Here is a 16,149-nt window from a genome sequence, read left to right on the forward strand (position 1 = left end):
GCTGATATTGTGACGCAAACATAACATTTGGTACTGATTGTGAAATCTGAATGCTCGTCTGTGTCTCTTTAAGAGGAGGTCTGAAATAGCCGAGTACAGCTTGTAGTTTTGCCCATGACATCAGTATAATCTCTGCTATTTTGGGAAGAGATCCGTAACCGCTATCAGACACACAGCAAGGCAACATTTCAGTTAGTCATTTAATAATAGGAACAGCTTGGAGTAAATCATTTGCCACATTTCTGTTCCATCATGGAGAGTCTCATCTCAGGAACAACAGTCACATTGTCCTCATTCAGATGCGCCTCTAGGTTCTACACAGAGGGAACTCTTTTATTTTTTGAGTTTGGTCATTACCAGGGACACACTGTATGAGGTTAGCCACCATGGAGCTGAAGTGGGCTCGGATGTCTCTGAGTATCTCTACATCTTTGTCGTTCTCAGCTTCCAAAAGCATCCTGGTCAGATCCACATACTCCAGAAAGAGAGCGCCGAGAGCCAGAGTGTCACGTTCTAGTGCTCCATTAGTACTGAGAGAGACAGAGACAGAGACAGAGAAAGAAAGGACAGGAAAATTCAATAAAAATGCAGTTCAATAGAAAATATAGGGTGTCATAAACATCTTTCCCAAAATGATTAGGATAAAGTATCATTCCTAGAAATGGAATCAGCTTTGTTTATAAAGAGCTCTTTCAATAGTTGATCACTAGTTTTTAATGGATTTCTACTGTAGAAACACATGCACTAAAGGGGCTGTATAGTGGTATATAATGCTTTTAAGTCATGCACTATGAAATGTGCATGTATAGAGTGAATATGAAGCCATTTTGAAAGTATTAATAAAGAAAAAATGTAAACATATTATCTTTGGTAAAGATTTTAGGACGGCAGTGAATGACTTGACAAGATATCTTGGCTTGTCCAAGAAATCAAGCAATAGGAAGGCTAATATTAATTAAAAAAACACACAAAGCACACACATCCAGTAAGTACAGTGAGATACAGTTGAACATATTCCTCTAACCTGTCGCTGATAACCCCAGAATCGGCCAGCAGCTCGAAAATCCTGAGCAGCTGGAGCCTCAGGAGATCTCTTCGCTCTCTCCGTTTCTTATTCTGATAACAAGCATAACAAGAGCTGGGTGATTGCAGGAAATTGTATCCATAAAGAATGCATCATGTTGTTTTTGTAACAGAAATGAAATAGAAAGGGAATAGACACTGCACTCATGCTCTATAAAATTTTATTCATGTTCACACTACTGTATCTAAGTATTTATATTATATGTCTCAGGCATTCTAAGGTATCTTGGTATTGTATACACCGACCAGGAATAACATTATGACCACCTGCCTAAAAAATGTGTTGGTCCCCCTTTTGCTGCCAAAACAGTGCTCATGACACCTTTCTATCAGAACCAGCATTACCTTCTTCAGCAATTTGAGCAACAGTAGCTCATCAGATGGATCAGATCATACGGGCCAGCTTTCGCTCCCCACGTGCATCAATGAGCCTTGGCCGCCCATGACCCTGTCTCTGGTTCACCACTGTTCCTTCCATGGACCACTTTTGATAGATGCTGACCACTGCAGACCGGGAACACCCCACAAGAGCTGCAGTTTTGGGGATGCTCTGATCCAGTGGTCTAGCCATCAAAATTTGGCCCTTCGTCAAACTCAAATCCTTAAAGTTGTCCATTTTTCCTGCTTCTAACACATCAACGTTGAGGACAAAATGTTCACTTGCTGCCTAATATATCCCACCCACTAACAGGTGCCATGATGAGGAGATCATCAGTGTTATCCACTTCACCTGGTCATAATGTTATGCCAGATCGGTGTATGTTCCTAGCTTATGTACAAGATGACCGCTGAATTCAGAAGTGAAGTGAATTCACACAGAACAGGTGAACACATTAAGACAATTAACCAGTAGAATGACAAGGGTCAGGACAAGAGCAAAATCAAACCAAAGGAATGACAAATGTATGAAGAAAATCCTTCAAAAACCTAAAGAACTCACTGAATTTGTGATACAGGGCTGTATTGTTTTAATAACACTTAAATACATTTATAAAGCATTATGAACACTTGATTCATAGGAACCTTATAATAAACTGACTGCGCTAACACAATGCCTGGATTGGATTTCTCCATATGTATAAATCTTATGTAAATGTTACCTCTGGTCTCTTTTCCAGTGCTTCCTTCATCAAAGGGTGCAATTCTTCGATCAGTTCTCTGAAAGAAATGCATAACAAATTCAACAAAAGTACAGCAATATATTATGTTTCTATGCTGTCTAGGGCAGTGGTAGCTCAAGGGGTTAAGGCTCTGGGTTGTTGATTAGAAGATTGTGGTTCAAGCCCCAGCACTACCAAGCTGCCACCATTGGGCTCTTGAACAAGGCTCTCAACCCCCCTGCTCCAGGGGTGCTGCATCATGGCTGACCATGTGCTCTGACCCCAAGCCTCCAAGAATGGGCTAGGCAAAGAAAGCATTTCACTGTGAGTAATGTATATCTGACACATAAAAGCTACTTAACTATAATAAACTGCACATATATCATCACATTATAATGCTTTCAGAAGACATTATGCATTGCTAGAAGTATGAATTACACTTTGTCTGTTGTGATGCATTATAAACTGTGCACATGATGCATAAGTAGTGTGTCTTTGACTATACAGAATGTACTCAACAAACTAGTATTTGGTGTGTACTTGATTCTTTTAGCAATGTATTGATAAATAAGGGCACTGGTTAGAAAATGGTATCTTTTGGATGGTTTACAAACCTGAAAATGAGTGAGTTTGTGCGACCGAAGCCCAGCACCAGGGCCTCTGTGATCTCGATGCTCTCGGAACGCATCAAGGGAATGAGCTGCTTTAATAGCCATGCTACTGACGGTGTGCCCACGACCTGATTCATAACACACATACACACACATCATTACACTATGATCTATACAGTATCAGCTGAACATACAATACTTAAAACTTTCAAAACTGAATACACACACACAGCCAGTGAAGCTCAGACATGTTGTAATATCTGTTAATTCACCTTGTAGTCATGGCTGCTGCTGTTCTCACTAGTAGGGGTCATGATCTCTGGAGCGGAGGCTCGTAGATGGCCAGGGCTCATGATGCTCGGCTTGGCCACACCGAAGCACAGGATCAGGTAGTTCCTCCACAGAGACACATAGTTGTCACCTGAACCCACTGCACTCATCTTTTTAGTATTAGGTGGGTTGCTAATAGGGATTAATTGAAAAAAACGATTTTAGGCATCAATGATTTATTATATTATTCAGCATTTATGTTTCACTTGAAAGAGCTGTGTCTCACCTGGGATCGATCACAGGCATGAGCAGCTGCAGACGGGTGAAGGCGTATGGCCAGGCGTAGCTCAGCGCTGTAGGACACTGCTTGGGCAGATGTTCCTGTCTCAGCAAGCTGAAGAGGCAAAGGGCCCAAGGGTCCCGAGCCCACTGAGCCACCACCCACACCGACGAGGGGCTGCATACATCGTACTGACTGCTGAGGAGACTCCCACTCCACTCCACTAACCACTGCAGGTCAGCCTGATGTCCAGCAGGCATCGATATCTGACGCACACACACACACACACACACACAGAGTTATAGCAAAATAAAATAAAGACTAGACATGGTAATGAGATAAATGATACAAATATAAGTTTATGCTTGAGATTTTTAATAAAGGGTAAAGGTTCCCCAGAGCTACCAAATTGGTCATTTCTGAATGTAAGATCAGTCTTAAAGAACTATATACATCTTATACCTTTTATCCGTTTGTTTCCACTTTATCTGTAACTTTAACACTTCCAAAAATGCTAAATACTCTTTTCCATATTAAGAAATACACAATTTATTATAAGGTCAACAACCTGGAGCCTTAACCACTTGAGCTATCACTGCCCCTATTAGGTAGCTCAAGTGGTTAAGGCTCTGGGAAGATTGGGGTTCAAGCCCCATCACCACCAAGCTGCCACTGTTGGGCCCTTGAGCAAGGCCCTCAACCTCAAACCCCTGCTCCAGGTTCCTGACCCCTGCGCTCTGACCCCAACCCTCCAAAGATGGGATATATGAAGAAAGAATTTCACTGTGCAGTAATCTGTCAATCAGCTGTTGGTGTATTAGATACTAATATATTAGAACGAGCATATTGATCTAAACCTGTGATCTGACCAATCAGATCTGAGAATTTTATGAATCGTACCTAGGATGATTAATCAAATAACATGCACTCAGACGTTTGGACCTGGCAGTAAGTGATGATTCTCTGCAGCACTGAACACACAGTCTCTGTACAGTCCACAACACACACAGTGTATGAAACTGAGTATTAATCCATAAACAGAGGCTGGACAGGCCAAACTAATTTGTGCAAATGTGAGAACAGAGAAGACTTTGTGGCTATACAGAGGCTGCTTCTGTGCAGGAGGCTGAGTTAAACTACACACACACACACACACACACACACACACACACATACACACACACACTGAGAATTGCTTACAGAATCGCTCAGCACATGTGTGAAGCTCTCCAGCACCACCGGGCTCGCCTGGTCCAGCACGTCCAGCATGGGCCTTTCATCATCCTGTCCAACACACACATCCACCACACGCTTGTGTTCATAAATACTTCTAAATTTCCCTCTTTTTTTAATGTCTGTAGCAGGTTTATAACATTTTCCTTGGCCTGTGCCTTCCTTATTAAACCCTCAGTCAGATGCTGGAATTTCTAGTTGATCATTCTTTTGCGTACTTCTTGTAATGTTATGTCTGTAATATGACTACAACTGTTTGCATTTTTATGACTGTCATAAAAACTCCACCTACCCGTTAAGGCAGTTAGCTGCCCCATGTGGTAAATTAGCAATACTGTTACAGCAGATTAAACCCTGTTCAGATGGGATTAGTTTTACAAGGGTTTTTTTTTCTTTTTCTTTTTGGTGGGTAATTTTTTAATTTGTGATTTAGGTCATGTCTGAATCTGCCTTGTTTTTGTCAAAGTAAAATAAAAGGTCTTTTGTCAATTATAAAATCACAGGAAATTAACATCTGTTCAATCATAACCTGTGGAGAAATCAGTCTACACACACCCTAATTCTCCCAGGTCTCTCAGGTGGATTGTATTATAAATTTAATGAGGGGTGTGTGTGTGCTCTAACCTCAGAGTGTGAGACTGTGAGCAGGAGGAGGCGGAGCTCGCGGAGCACAGACACGGCTAGTTTGCGTGTAGCAGTGTGACAGGAGCAGAGCAGCACGAGAGCGAGACCCTCGAGAGCACGCAACACCGTCGAGAAAGGGGCAGCGTCAGCACGGTGCCTGGAGCCGGACACACCCTGTAATAACTTACACACACACACACACACACACAGTCAGATAGTATACACACAGATATAAAACATATAGTATATACATATTTACAGATATAGATCTTTCTCTCTCCCTCACAAACACACGCTCACACACACCCACACTCACAACCATTTAAATGTATGAACACACAAACATACACAAAGATACACACATACAAAGTATACACACAGGAGTAATACAATATGCACATGCACACAAATACATGAAAACATGAATCCATGTACGCACACATTCACATACACTCTGTAACAGTACACACATTTCACAATTCACACATATAACAACATATGCACCTCCCCAAACACACACACACACACACACACACGCAATTAAGCAAACAAAAATGTCGACATGACACACTCGTGTCAACTGAGTTCTATAAATCTTCTGTTTTAATTCATTATACAAACACGAAATGACGTAGTTAATGGATTTTGGATAGTTTTTTGGTTTTTGGACGGAGATTAGAGCAACAAAAAGGTGTGAATCATCTTCATGACACTCTGACACCACCCACCATCTGCATCTCCACCTTAACCTCAACTCCAAAACCAATAAAAGCTCACATTGTTCATTTGTCATCACACATTACATTTACATTTCTGGTATTTGGCAGACGCCCTTATCCAGAGCCACTTACATTCTATCCTATTGTTATACAACTGAGCAATTTAGGGTTAAAGGCCTTGCTCAAGGGCCCAGCAGTGACAGCTTGTTGGACCTGGGATTCAAACTCACAACCATCATTAGTCCAACATCTTTGCCACTAAGCAACCACATCCCCAGGATCATACTGACCAACTTTAATCAAGTTAGCATGCATAAATATAAGAGTAATTAGTGATGCGTTACCTCGCTCGAGCATATGTTGGGGTTCTCTGTGCTCTTGCTGGATGTGAGGAGAGCGAGTCTCCACTGGGTGAGGAGCTGCAGGAGCAGTTTGATGGAGGAGTGGAGAAGGGTCTGCTGTGTGTCCTGAACCTCTCGCAGCAGGAAACCGCTGTATCCCAGCAGCACTTCCTCCCTCCAGTCAGAAAAGTCCAGCAGCAGACTCTGAAGGGAATTCTGGGCTATCAGACGCAGCTCATCGTCCATGTGGATGGTCAACCTATTCACAAGACACAAAGAGTCAAGCACTAGACTAACTACATTTTCACTGAGTAAACAAATTAAGCAGCAATCAATCACAAGACAGCTGCAAATATGCAATAACAATACAGAAATAATAATGATAATAATAATAATAATAATAATAATAATAATAACTGATGAAAATAATAATTATAATACTTATAAAACAAAAACAACAATAATAAATAAAATAATAATAATAATAATAATAATAATAATAATAATAACTGATGAAAATAATAATTATAATACTTATAAAACAAAAACAACAATAATAAATAAAATAATACTAATAATAATACTAATAATAATAATAATAATAATAATAATAATAATAATAATACTAATAATAATAATAATGGAAAATTTTGGTTTACAACAAAAAATAAATAAATAAACAAAAAATAATAAAAAATAAAAATAATCAAATCAGAAACCAGCCTGGATGATGGAGTTTATATGATACAATCTTTGAAAAAATTTCCTCACCAGCCCCTTTTTTTCCTCATTTTCTTCACTTGAATGTAAAATACACAACTTGTCATGTTGAGAAAACATAAAGCACAACATTGCCAGTCCTAAGTCTAAAGAAAGAAATCCTAAATCTAGTACCAGAGAAGTAAAGCCAAAGCACTGACACTGAAGACTCCTTCCAAAAATACTAAAGAAATATCTCCTGACAGAATTTCAGTGCTTTTACACATTTTATTCATGCATTAATGAGAAAGGTGTTGTTGCTATACAAAGAATGAGGACATTAATATCTATATGCAATTTGCATTGTAGCCTTCTGACCAATCACAATTCAAGAACACTGTTGTTGTTGTTGTCCTTTCGGCTGCTCCGTATTTGGGGGTGCCACAGCGGATCATTTGGTCCGCATGTTTTAATTTGGCACAGGTTTTACATTGGATGCCCTTCCTGAGACAACTCTCCCATTTAACCCGGGCTTGGGACCAGCACTGAGAGTTAACTCTCCAGTGGCTGGGTTAGCTCCCTGCCCAGGAATCGAACCCGGGCCACGGCAATGAGAGCGTGGGATCCTGCCACTGGCCCACCAGGAGGCTTAATCAAGAATTCAACACTGCTCTGGTTAAAATCTACAAAATAACCTGAGAGTGTCTGCATATTTAATTATACAAAGGGAGTAACATACTGTTTTTATGTTTTATCCACACGTTCATGGCTTCAACTTGAAGATAATTTACACCTAATTATTATTGTTTTAATGTACTTGATGTGTTTCCTTTCTGAAGACTAATGAAGTTGAATTTTTTAAGAATGGCATCATTTTACAAAAATAATAGATTTACACAATTATTACAAGCTTAATGTTAATTTATCAGGAGCAGAGTGGATTTTTGGAAACTTTACATAGACAATAGATTTTGGAAATAGCATTAAATTCATACAAGGAATCTGGTAGCTCAGTGTTTAAGGCTTTGGGTCACACATCAGTGAGCAAAACCCTTAAACCTTCAACTGCTCAGATATCTCCTGCTTCAACTGTAACATATTCATTACTAAATATTAGTTACATATGACAGATATCCTTTATTTTTCACTTCAAATCTACCTCAACATTTGAGTGTATAAATAATGAATTTTCTATTACGTTGCATGCAGCAGGAAACCAGCACTTGAGGGTATCACCTGCACTCAAATAAACCTGCTCAAATAAACCTAATCCTTTAAACATGAGGAATTAGACCCAATTAGAGCAGTTCAGCTATCAGATTGCATTGAGACGTCCAAATTAGCCAGCAGCCAGCAAGATATCCCTTTACCCAGGAGTCTGAGAAACCAGATTAGCCGTGCATTTGTGCCTTTGTGCTTCCTCTTGTGCATATAATTTAGCCGAAGTCGACATTATTAGTTTTCACAACACGTGTGCACCATGAGTGACAGAGGAAAGTTGTGGGTTACAGAAGAGAAGAGTTGCCTTGCTGTGCATAATAGGACCAATATACAGTCATACCCCGCCCTACGTCATTAATTGGTTCCAAGAGACGTGACGTAAGTAGATTTTTGCTGTAAGTCGGAACTGCCCCTACGAAGTGCTGTATATGTTCCCTATAATGACCTATGAATGCATGTTCTGCATTTTCTTATTTTATAAAAATAATTTTGTTTAGTTCGGTTTTATTAGCCATTTTTCATTGTTACTATGTGCCGGAGGGACCGATGAAAGGTTGTGTAAAGCGCCGTAAATTGGATTAAATTCTTTAATTTAATATTTAAGGATGAGCGACGTAAAGTCGAAACGGCATAAAAAGGGGCACTACTGTAATAAAAAAGAAACCATGGCGAGTTGAAATGGTTGTGTTCATTACGGGCATTTGTGATGAGGTAAGAGGAACATTCATTTATTGAAGGTTCAGTAGAATCCAGCGAGGTCAACGCTGCAGAGGGCATTGGGAAAAATCCCACTAGGATTCTTTCCAAAGCAAGCGTGCCCAGAGTGAAGACCTATCCCCTCTGTAAAGCCCTATTTTCTAACATAATGAATCATTATGGGTAATAATCCTAATAATTCAGCAGCAGATAATATTTCAGCATTTTTCACTAGAAAGTCTGAATTAAGATTTGATAAAAAACTGAGGGATAAAATGCAGCTTTCCGAGCTGGATTACTTTCACCAGCAGTGTAATGGTCACCAAGAACAGCGCTGTTCACATTTCCGGTTTCTCTCTAACATGAAAAACTGTTCTTTGTTTTCTAACTTTATGAAAGTGGAGAAAAGAGAAGCTGGTGATGTAATGACTATTTCCTGCAAGTGATATCATAAAGTTGATGTAATCATTAGCAGTAAAAAGCTTGATGGGTTTTTTTTTTTTATTAATGAATTACAAACTGTAATTTTTGGCAATAATAATCAACTTATAGGTGATAACAGTAACTCCTCTTCATGTCAGACCACATCACACTAACCCCATCACCTAGCCTCGACACACACACACACACACACACAGACGCACGTTCCTACCGTAATCTTAAATAAAGCTAGTGTCATGGGGTCATGCCAGGATTCTGCCCTACACTAATTACCACCAAAATAGAGCTGAACTAAACTTAGATGAATTGAGGAACATTCCCAAGATACTGTAACATAATCCCTGTTATTTCTGTGGCTGTTACCAGTGAAGCCTAATGTATGTCAGTAATTCTTGTTTAATTAATTTGTCTTGATAAATTGATAAAAACACTGTATTTTGTATTTACCGTTTGTTATTTTTTTTGTTTTTTTAAATAGACGTCATAACAATATTGTCAATACGCTGTTTCCGAAAGGATCTCCAAAGTGCTGTCCTATAAGACCTGCCACTCAATATCTTTCTCAAGATCACTGACTCACCGAGATAGCAGGTCAACGAGCTCGGGCTTGGTCATGCCATCAGGCAGGATGCGAGGGATGGCAGCTACACACGTCCTAAACAGATCGATTTTGGGCTTCCTCTCTCCTCTGCCACACAAACACAGACAAAAAAATACAGTTTAAGTATATAATACCACCATCACAGCAATATGGAAAAAAATGTGCAGTCATAAAGTGTGTTTATTACTATAATTATAATTTGTACTTTAAACAGCCATCTAAGGCACTTAAGGAAAGGCACTACAGGAAAATTGGGTAACTTTCTGAAATAACAGATGTCATATTTAATCTTTGGCAGTTTTTACTGGCTCTTATTTATGCAAATGCAGCTGCTTCGTATATTGGAACATGCATAAATTTGCGTATTTTATAAAACCAAATATCTAGTTTTCGGATGTTGTTTCAATTTATATATACATGTTATACTGAAAACAAACTCTTAAAATGACTTTTTCATCATAAGAAATGATGTGAAATTATTACTTCTTTATTATTTAGTCAAGAAAACAGCATGCAGTGTTATAGGGAATCAAAAAATCCATCTAATTAAGGATAGAAATGTATGCACATTCCATGAATGCATTTTATCTTGAAGATTTTGAGATTCTTGGGGACAGTGGTTTAATGTGTTTATACTTAAATTAATGTGGTTTACATGGTTTATGATAACAAATTAACAGTTATTATCTACATAATCCACAAAAAAGGTTTTCAGGGATTTATAACACAATGTAATACTGCATAGTGGATGGAACTTAAGCCTTCTTTAAAGTAAAGTGAAGTAATCATATCCAGACTGTGAAATTAAACTTATTTGTTATGTTTAATAGTCCCGTTGAAATAAATGTTATAGATGCAAATGACTGACTAACAAACAGGTCCTTATACGTAAATCTGGCATGCTGTGTGTCATACTCACGTGATCATGTCCTCTGGTTCCTTATTAAGCATCTGCGCATTAGTAAGCATCATGCAGCGACCCACTTCTTTATCCAAATGCCTCAGAATGTTGTCTATGGCTTTCCGAACTTGGGAATAATAGAGGGACATTCCTACATGGCAGAAAATGGGATAAAAGATAACAAATATTTGAGTTTTTTTTTTTACTTATAGTTACATAAATAACTCATACGAAATTTCTGGAAAACCTTTTTATTTAAATCTTTTATTATTGTTTTTTTTTTTTAGGTAGAATCTGCTTTAAACTTCTTATACAGAATTAACTTCACTATTTAGGCTTATAAACTATCTATAAACTGTTAGGTACTGTTTACATGCATTTTTTAATCATGCATGCCTACACTTTACAAAAAAAACAAACCAAAAAATCAAATAATAAAAATATAAATAAATGAATAAAAAATAATAATAAATAGATCAAACACATAAACAAACAAATAAACAAACAAACTTTTTTTAATTTGATGAGTCTTACAGTATAATTTATATGCAGTATACAGTAGAGATTTCTCATTTTTACATGGGATACGCATGCTGTATATCAGTCACCTATAAGTTTGGCCTCCTCATCAGTGAGCGCTTTGCTCAGATATGTTTTTTTGACCCGTAGTGTGTTCCCGGATGGAAGAGTGACCCCCGTGTTGGGCATGGGCGGCTCTCCGTCCTTCTGCTGCAGCTTATCGGCGATGACGAGGAATGCACGCAGGCCTATATTCATCCTCTAATGTACACACAGAAGCATTAGAAAAAAGAAGATAACGTAATGGCATTCAAATACATTCAGTGAGTAAGTCACTTTACTGCATTCTGTACTGAAAGCATCAGTGGATGAAATGGAACTGCAACACCATTAACATAACACACACAACACAAGACAATGCAGAATATATTGATTTAGTGTAACAATTACTTTATAATTAATGTACCTCTGGATTAAGACTAAAAGCTTTTGCCGGCTTCCCAACACACAGCAGGTCAAAGATGACTTCCTTCATGGCAAAATCAAGCCTTTCCTGTAACAACACAGTAAAACAAATAAATAAAATAATTAACACCGTCACGCTGGCAGTGAAACAGGTTTACACCTAATTTTTTTTAACTTATAAAATGGGCTTTATTTAAATATGTATTACTTACCTACTTTCTACTTACTTACTTACTTAATATTTATTTACTTTTTATTTACTATTTACTTACTTTTGACTTACTTATCTACTATTTATTTACTTACTTATTTATATACTTATTTGCTACTTATTTACTACTAACTTACTATATATTTGCTACTTACTTACATTCTTAGTTGATACTTACATAATATTTGCTTGCTACTTACTTACCTTCTTATTTTTCCTTACTTAATTGCTTACTACTTACTTACCTACTTACTACTTACTTACAAACTTACTTTTGACTTACTTACTGACTATTTATTTACTACGTATTTACTATACACTTACTATTAATTTTGATTTTCTTACTATTTATTTACTTATTTATTCACATACTTATTTACTACTTACTTGCTTACTTACTTAATATATATTTGCTACTAACTTACATTCTTATTTGATACTTACCGAATATTTACTTTGCTACTTACTCACCTTCTTACTTTTTACTTATTTAATAGCTTACTTCTTATTTACTTACCTACTTACTACTTACTTACAAACTGACTTTTGACTTACTTACTTACCTACTTACTATTTATTTACTGCTTATTGACTATATACTTACTACTCACATTTGATTTACTTACTACATATTTACTATTTACTTATTTGCTACTTACCTACTTTTTGCTTACTTAATATATATTTGCTACTAACTCACATTCTTATTTGATACAGAATATTTACATGCTACTTACTCACCTTCTTACTTTTTACTTACTTAATTGCTCACTACTTGTTGACTTACCTACTTACTACTCATTGTCTATTTACAAACTTATTTTTTACTTATTTACTTACTTACTATTTATTTACTGCTTATTTACTATATACTTACTACTTACTTTTGAATTACTCGTATACTTAGTTACTACTTATTTACATAATATTTATTTGCTTCTTACTTCCCTACTTACTTTTCACTTGCTTACTTTCTACTTATTTAGTATTAACTTACTTGTTACTTACGTACAACGTATTTACTATTGACTTACTACAGATTTACTACTTGCTACTTACTTACCTACTTACTTTTTACTTATTTACTATTTAATTAAATACTTCCTTAATTATAAATTATTTACTAGTATTAATAATATAAATATAAAATACTAGTACTAGTATTATTAATACAGATTTACATATTATAAAATACAGATTTACATACAAAACCTTTGTCTGATAGTTTTATCAATGTGTTGGCAGCATTTATTTGTAAAAATAAGAAAGCAGGCCTAGATTAGGTTTTGCATGTAATTCATTTGGGGGGAGGGGGGTCTGGGTGTTAGTTGGAATGTTGCATTTGTATTTTCTTTACCTGTGCAATGAATTGGATGATCTTGACAAAGATATTAAGTGGCATGTCTTTTGGGACGACACTCCGGGACCCTTTCGGGAACAGCGTAGTGACGATATTGTTAAGACGTCTGTTAAAAAAAAATTACAGTGTATCAATTATTGTTATCAAAGAAAAAAATATTATTATATAATTATTAAATAAAGTCTTCACTGGTCACAGCGACAGAAATAACAAGGATTACGTTACAGTACCGAGAATTTTACTCAATTCTTCTAAGTTTAGTTCAGTTCTATTTTGGGGTAATTAGTGTATGGCAGAATCCTGGCATGACCCCATGGCACTAGCTCATGGTAGTAACGTGTGTCTACATGTGTGGGTGTGTGGTACAGTGACAGCTTCCAAGTGCCTGGGGCAACTGCTTGACCTGCAATGTGCTAATCCCAGCTCATATCTTTACAGCCTGCTAAAGTGACAAAGCAACTTCATTATGCTAGAGGTTAGCTGGGGTAGATGTAGACTCCTATAGCCTGTGACTAAAGACCACTAAATCAACCGCCAACCCAACCCCAAAGCACAGTAGAGTAAACACAAAAGACCAAACAAAATGTGATATAATGCACACTAAAGAAATGTATCTAATGCACTAAGAGAGCTAGAGTGTTTGCTATTAGAAATGAATCAGTGCTTTGTGTGACTGCACATCAGTCCAGTGGCATGGTTTATACCTGCCTTATTGCTTATTGCTTACAGGGTTATGGATAAATCATGGCTACAGAAGCAATAGGGTATTAGAACAAGCACATTAAAATAAACCCTTTACATATAAACAGCTAGAATTATTGTCAGAGCTGCTGCTATAGAAAATGAATTGACCTTCGGACTAATCAGATCTGACAATACAACACTGTGGTATTAAGTGTCATAAAACTCTACTCGTTTTTTCATATCTAATAGAAAAATAATAGTTCGTTATAATCTCAGTGTTTGAGACTGTACCTCAGTCCATCTCATTAAAGTGCTACTGCAGTTATTCAGTTATAGTGGACTAAATGAACACCCGATAGCTCAAACTGAATCCACTGAGTTATTTTAGTAAACCTAATAAATCATTGACTAAAAAAGGTCCAAACAAACGTCTAGGGTCCAAAATGGAACCATTCATTGTTTGCATCCAAACCCATTGCCAAATAAGGCTGTTAGCCAAGTTCTCAGACTTTTCCTTTTTCTGTCCTCCACCCGCTCCTGGCCCTCCTTCACTAATTACACTGAGGCACTGAGTTCATTTAGTCTCTCTCCACACACACACACACACACACACACACACACAGTGACGCCACTGGGTGGGGTACAGAGTGTATGTTATTTATTTCACTGCTCCAGCCTGCCTATAATCCACCAAGAAAGATGGCATTGATGGAGCAGGCATGATGACGTAAACACCACTTCCTGTGGCTCTGCCCAGGTCTGGCTCTCAGTGGGGTTTTAACTGCAGTAATCTTACACAACACACGTGCACACTCACCCCTGTGTTGCAGTGTTGCTTTCACACTTGATACGGATCATGTAAACCCAGAGGAGACGGTAGAGAGACTCCAGTGCTACACGGGCCATCTTCGGGTCTTTGCTCTGCACAACCGATACAATTTTTTTAATACAATTTTGAATCACATTTAAATACAGATACGGTGTATGCAAGGAAATAAAAACTCCTGTGTACAGCATGTTGTGTTTAAATACCACCTTTTCAATAATACAGTAATTACAGATAAGTACAAAGTATAAGAAGGGCAACATCCACTACCTTCAGATTTGAGAGACAGTTGCTGAGGAAGACATGCCATCTGTTGAGGAAGAACTGTTTCTGACTGACGCACAGCAAGCATGTGACGAGTGGGTAAAGAGCCTGAGCACAGAGACCGACAGATAATCAGGATGTTTTCCAACAGAAACGTGTATGTATTTGGACTTTTATGAAAACCTTTTCATTTATTTTATAAAAATATGTCTAAAAACCTCTATATTCTAATAATTTCCCAAGTACAATGTACACCGATCAGCATAACAATATGACCACTGACAGGTGAAGTGAATAACACTCATGATCTCCTCATCATGGCACCTGTTAGTGGGTGGGATATATTAGGCAGCAAGTCAAAACATTTTGTCCTCAAAGTTGATGGGTTAGAAGCAGTAAAAATGGACAAGCGTAAGGATTTGAGTTTGATGAAGGGACAAATTGTGATGGCTAGACCACTGGATCAGAGCATCTCCAAAACTGCAGCTCTTGTGGGGTGTTCCCGGTCTGCAGTGGTCAGTATCTATCAAAAGTGGTCCAAGGAAGGAACAGTGGTGAACCGGAGACAGGGTCATGGACGGCTCATGATGCACATGGGGAGTGAAGGCTGGCCCGTGTGATCCGATCCAACAGACGAGCTACTGTTGCTCAAATTGGTGAAGAAGTTAATGCTGGTTCTGACAGAAAGGTGTCAGAATACACAGTGCATGATGGGTCAGGGCTGCTTTAGCAGCGAAAGAGGGACCAACACAATATTAGGCAGGTGGTCATAATGTTATGCCTGGTCAGTCTAATTCCATAAACAAATCTCTACACAGAAATGAACACAAAATCAAGCAAATTCTGTGATATTTAGCGGAGACTGCAGTATCTCATAATGACTGCAGTTTATGCAGATTTGGGCCAAGACTCATCATGGAACGTCATCTCAACAAACGTTCAGCCAAAGCAATCTTCAATTTACGTACGTGAAACATGAGTACAGCTATCATAGAAAGTC

At 37.7% G+C, this 16,149-nt stretch overlaps 1 protein-coding gene across 9 annotated transcripts in view; it reads right to left on the minus strand.

The window, feature by feature from the left end:
* frya (furry homolog a (Drosophila)) overlaps positions 1–16,149 on the minus strand; it is a 91,187-nt gene that overhangs the window by 33,076 nt on the left and 41,962 nt on the right. For all 9 annotated transcript variants that reach the window (XR_009206958.1, XM_058413151.1, XM_058413145.1 and 6 more), the window contains exons 11-26: positions 15,156–15,257; positions 14,877–14,980; positions 13,373–13,481; positions 11,806–11,892; positions 11,429–11,600; positions 10,839–10,971; positions 9,899–10,006; positions 6,265–6,520; positions 5,202–5,384; positions 4,545–4,628; positions 3,351–3,610; positions 3,067–3,256; positions 2,798–2,922; positions 2,184–2,241; positions 1,025–1,116; positions 358–530 (exon numbers count right to left, since the gene is read on the minus strand). Coding sequence is in view for 8 of the 9 variants with exons in the window: in XM_058413151.1 (XP_058269134.1) it covers positions 358–530; positions 1,025–1,116; positions 2,184–2,241; positions 2,798–2,922; positions 3,067–3,256; positions 3,351–3,610; positions 4,545–4,628; positions 5,202–5,384; positions 6,265–6,520; positions 9,899–10,006; positions 10,839–10,971; positions 11,429–11,600; positions 11,806–11,892; positions 13,373–13,481; positions 14,877–14,980; positions 15,156–15,257 (2,236 nt within the window). In the remaining variant the exon portion in view is untranslated. The remainder of the gene's footprint in view (positions 1–357; positions 531–1,024; positions 1,117–2,183; positions 2,242–2,797; positions 2,923–3,066; positions 3,257–3,350; positions 3,611–4,544; positions 4,629–5,201; positions 5,385–6,264; positions 6,521–9,898; positions 10,007–10,838; positions 10,972–11,428; positions 11,601–11,805; positions 11,893–13,372; positions 13,482–14,876; positions 14,981–15,155; positions 15,258–16,149) is intronic.

This window comes from Hemibagrus wyckioides, linkage group LG17 (assembly GCF_019097595.1).
Source record: "Hemibagrus wyckioides isolate EC202008001 linkage group LG17, SWU_Hwy_1.0, whole genome shotgun sequence".
In the NCBI taxonomy this organism is placed as follows: Eukaryota; Metazoa; Chordata; class Actinopteri; order Siluriformes; family Bagridae; genus Hemibagrus; species Hemibagrus wyckioides.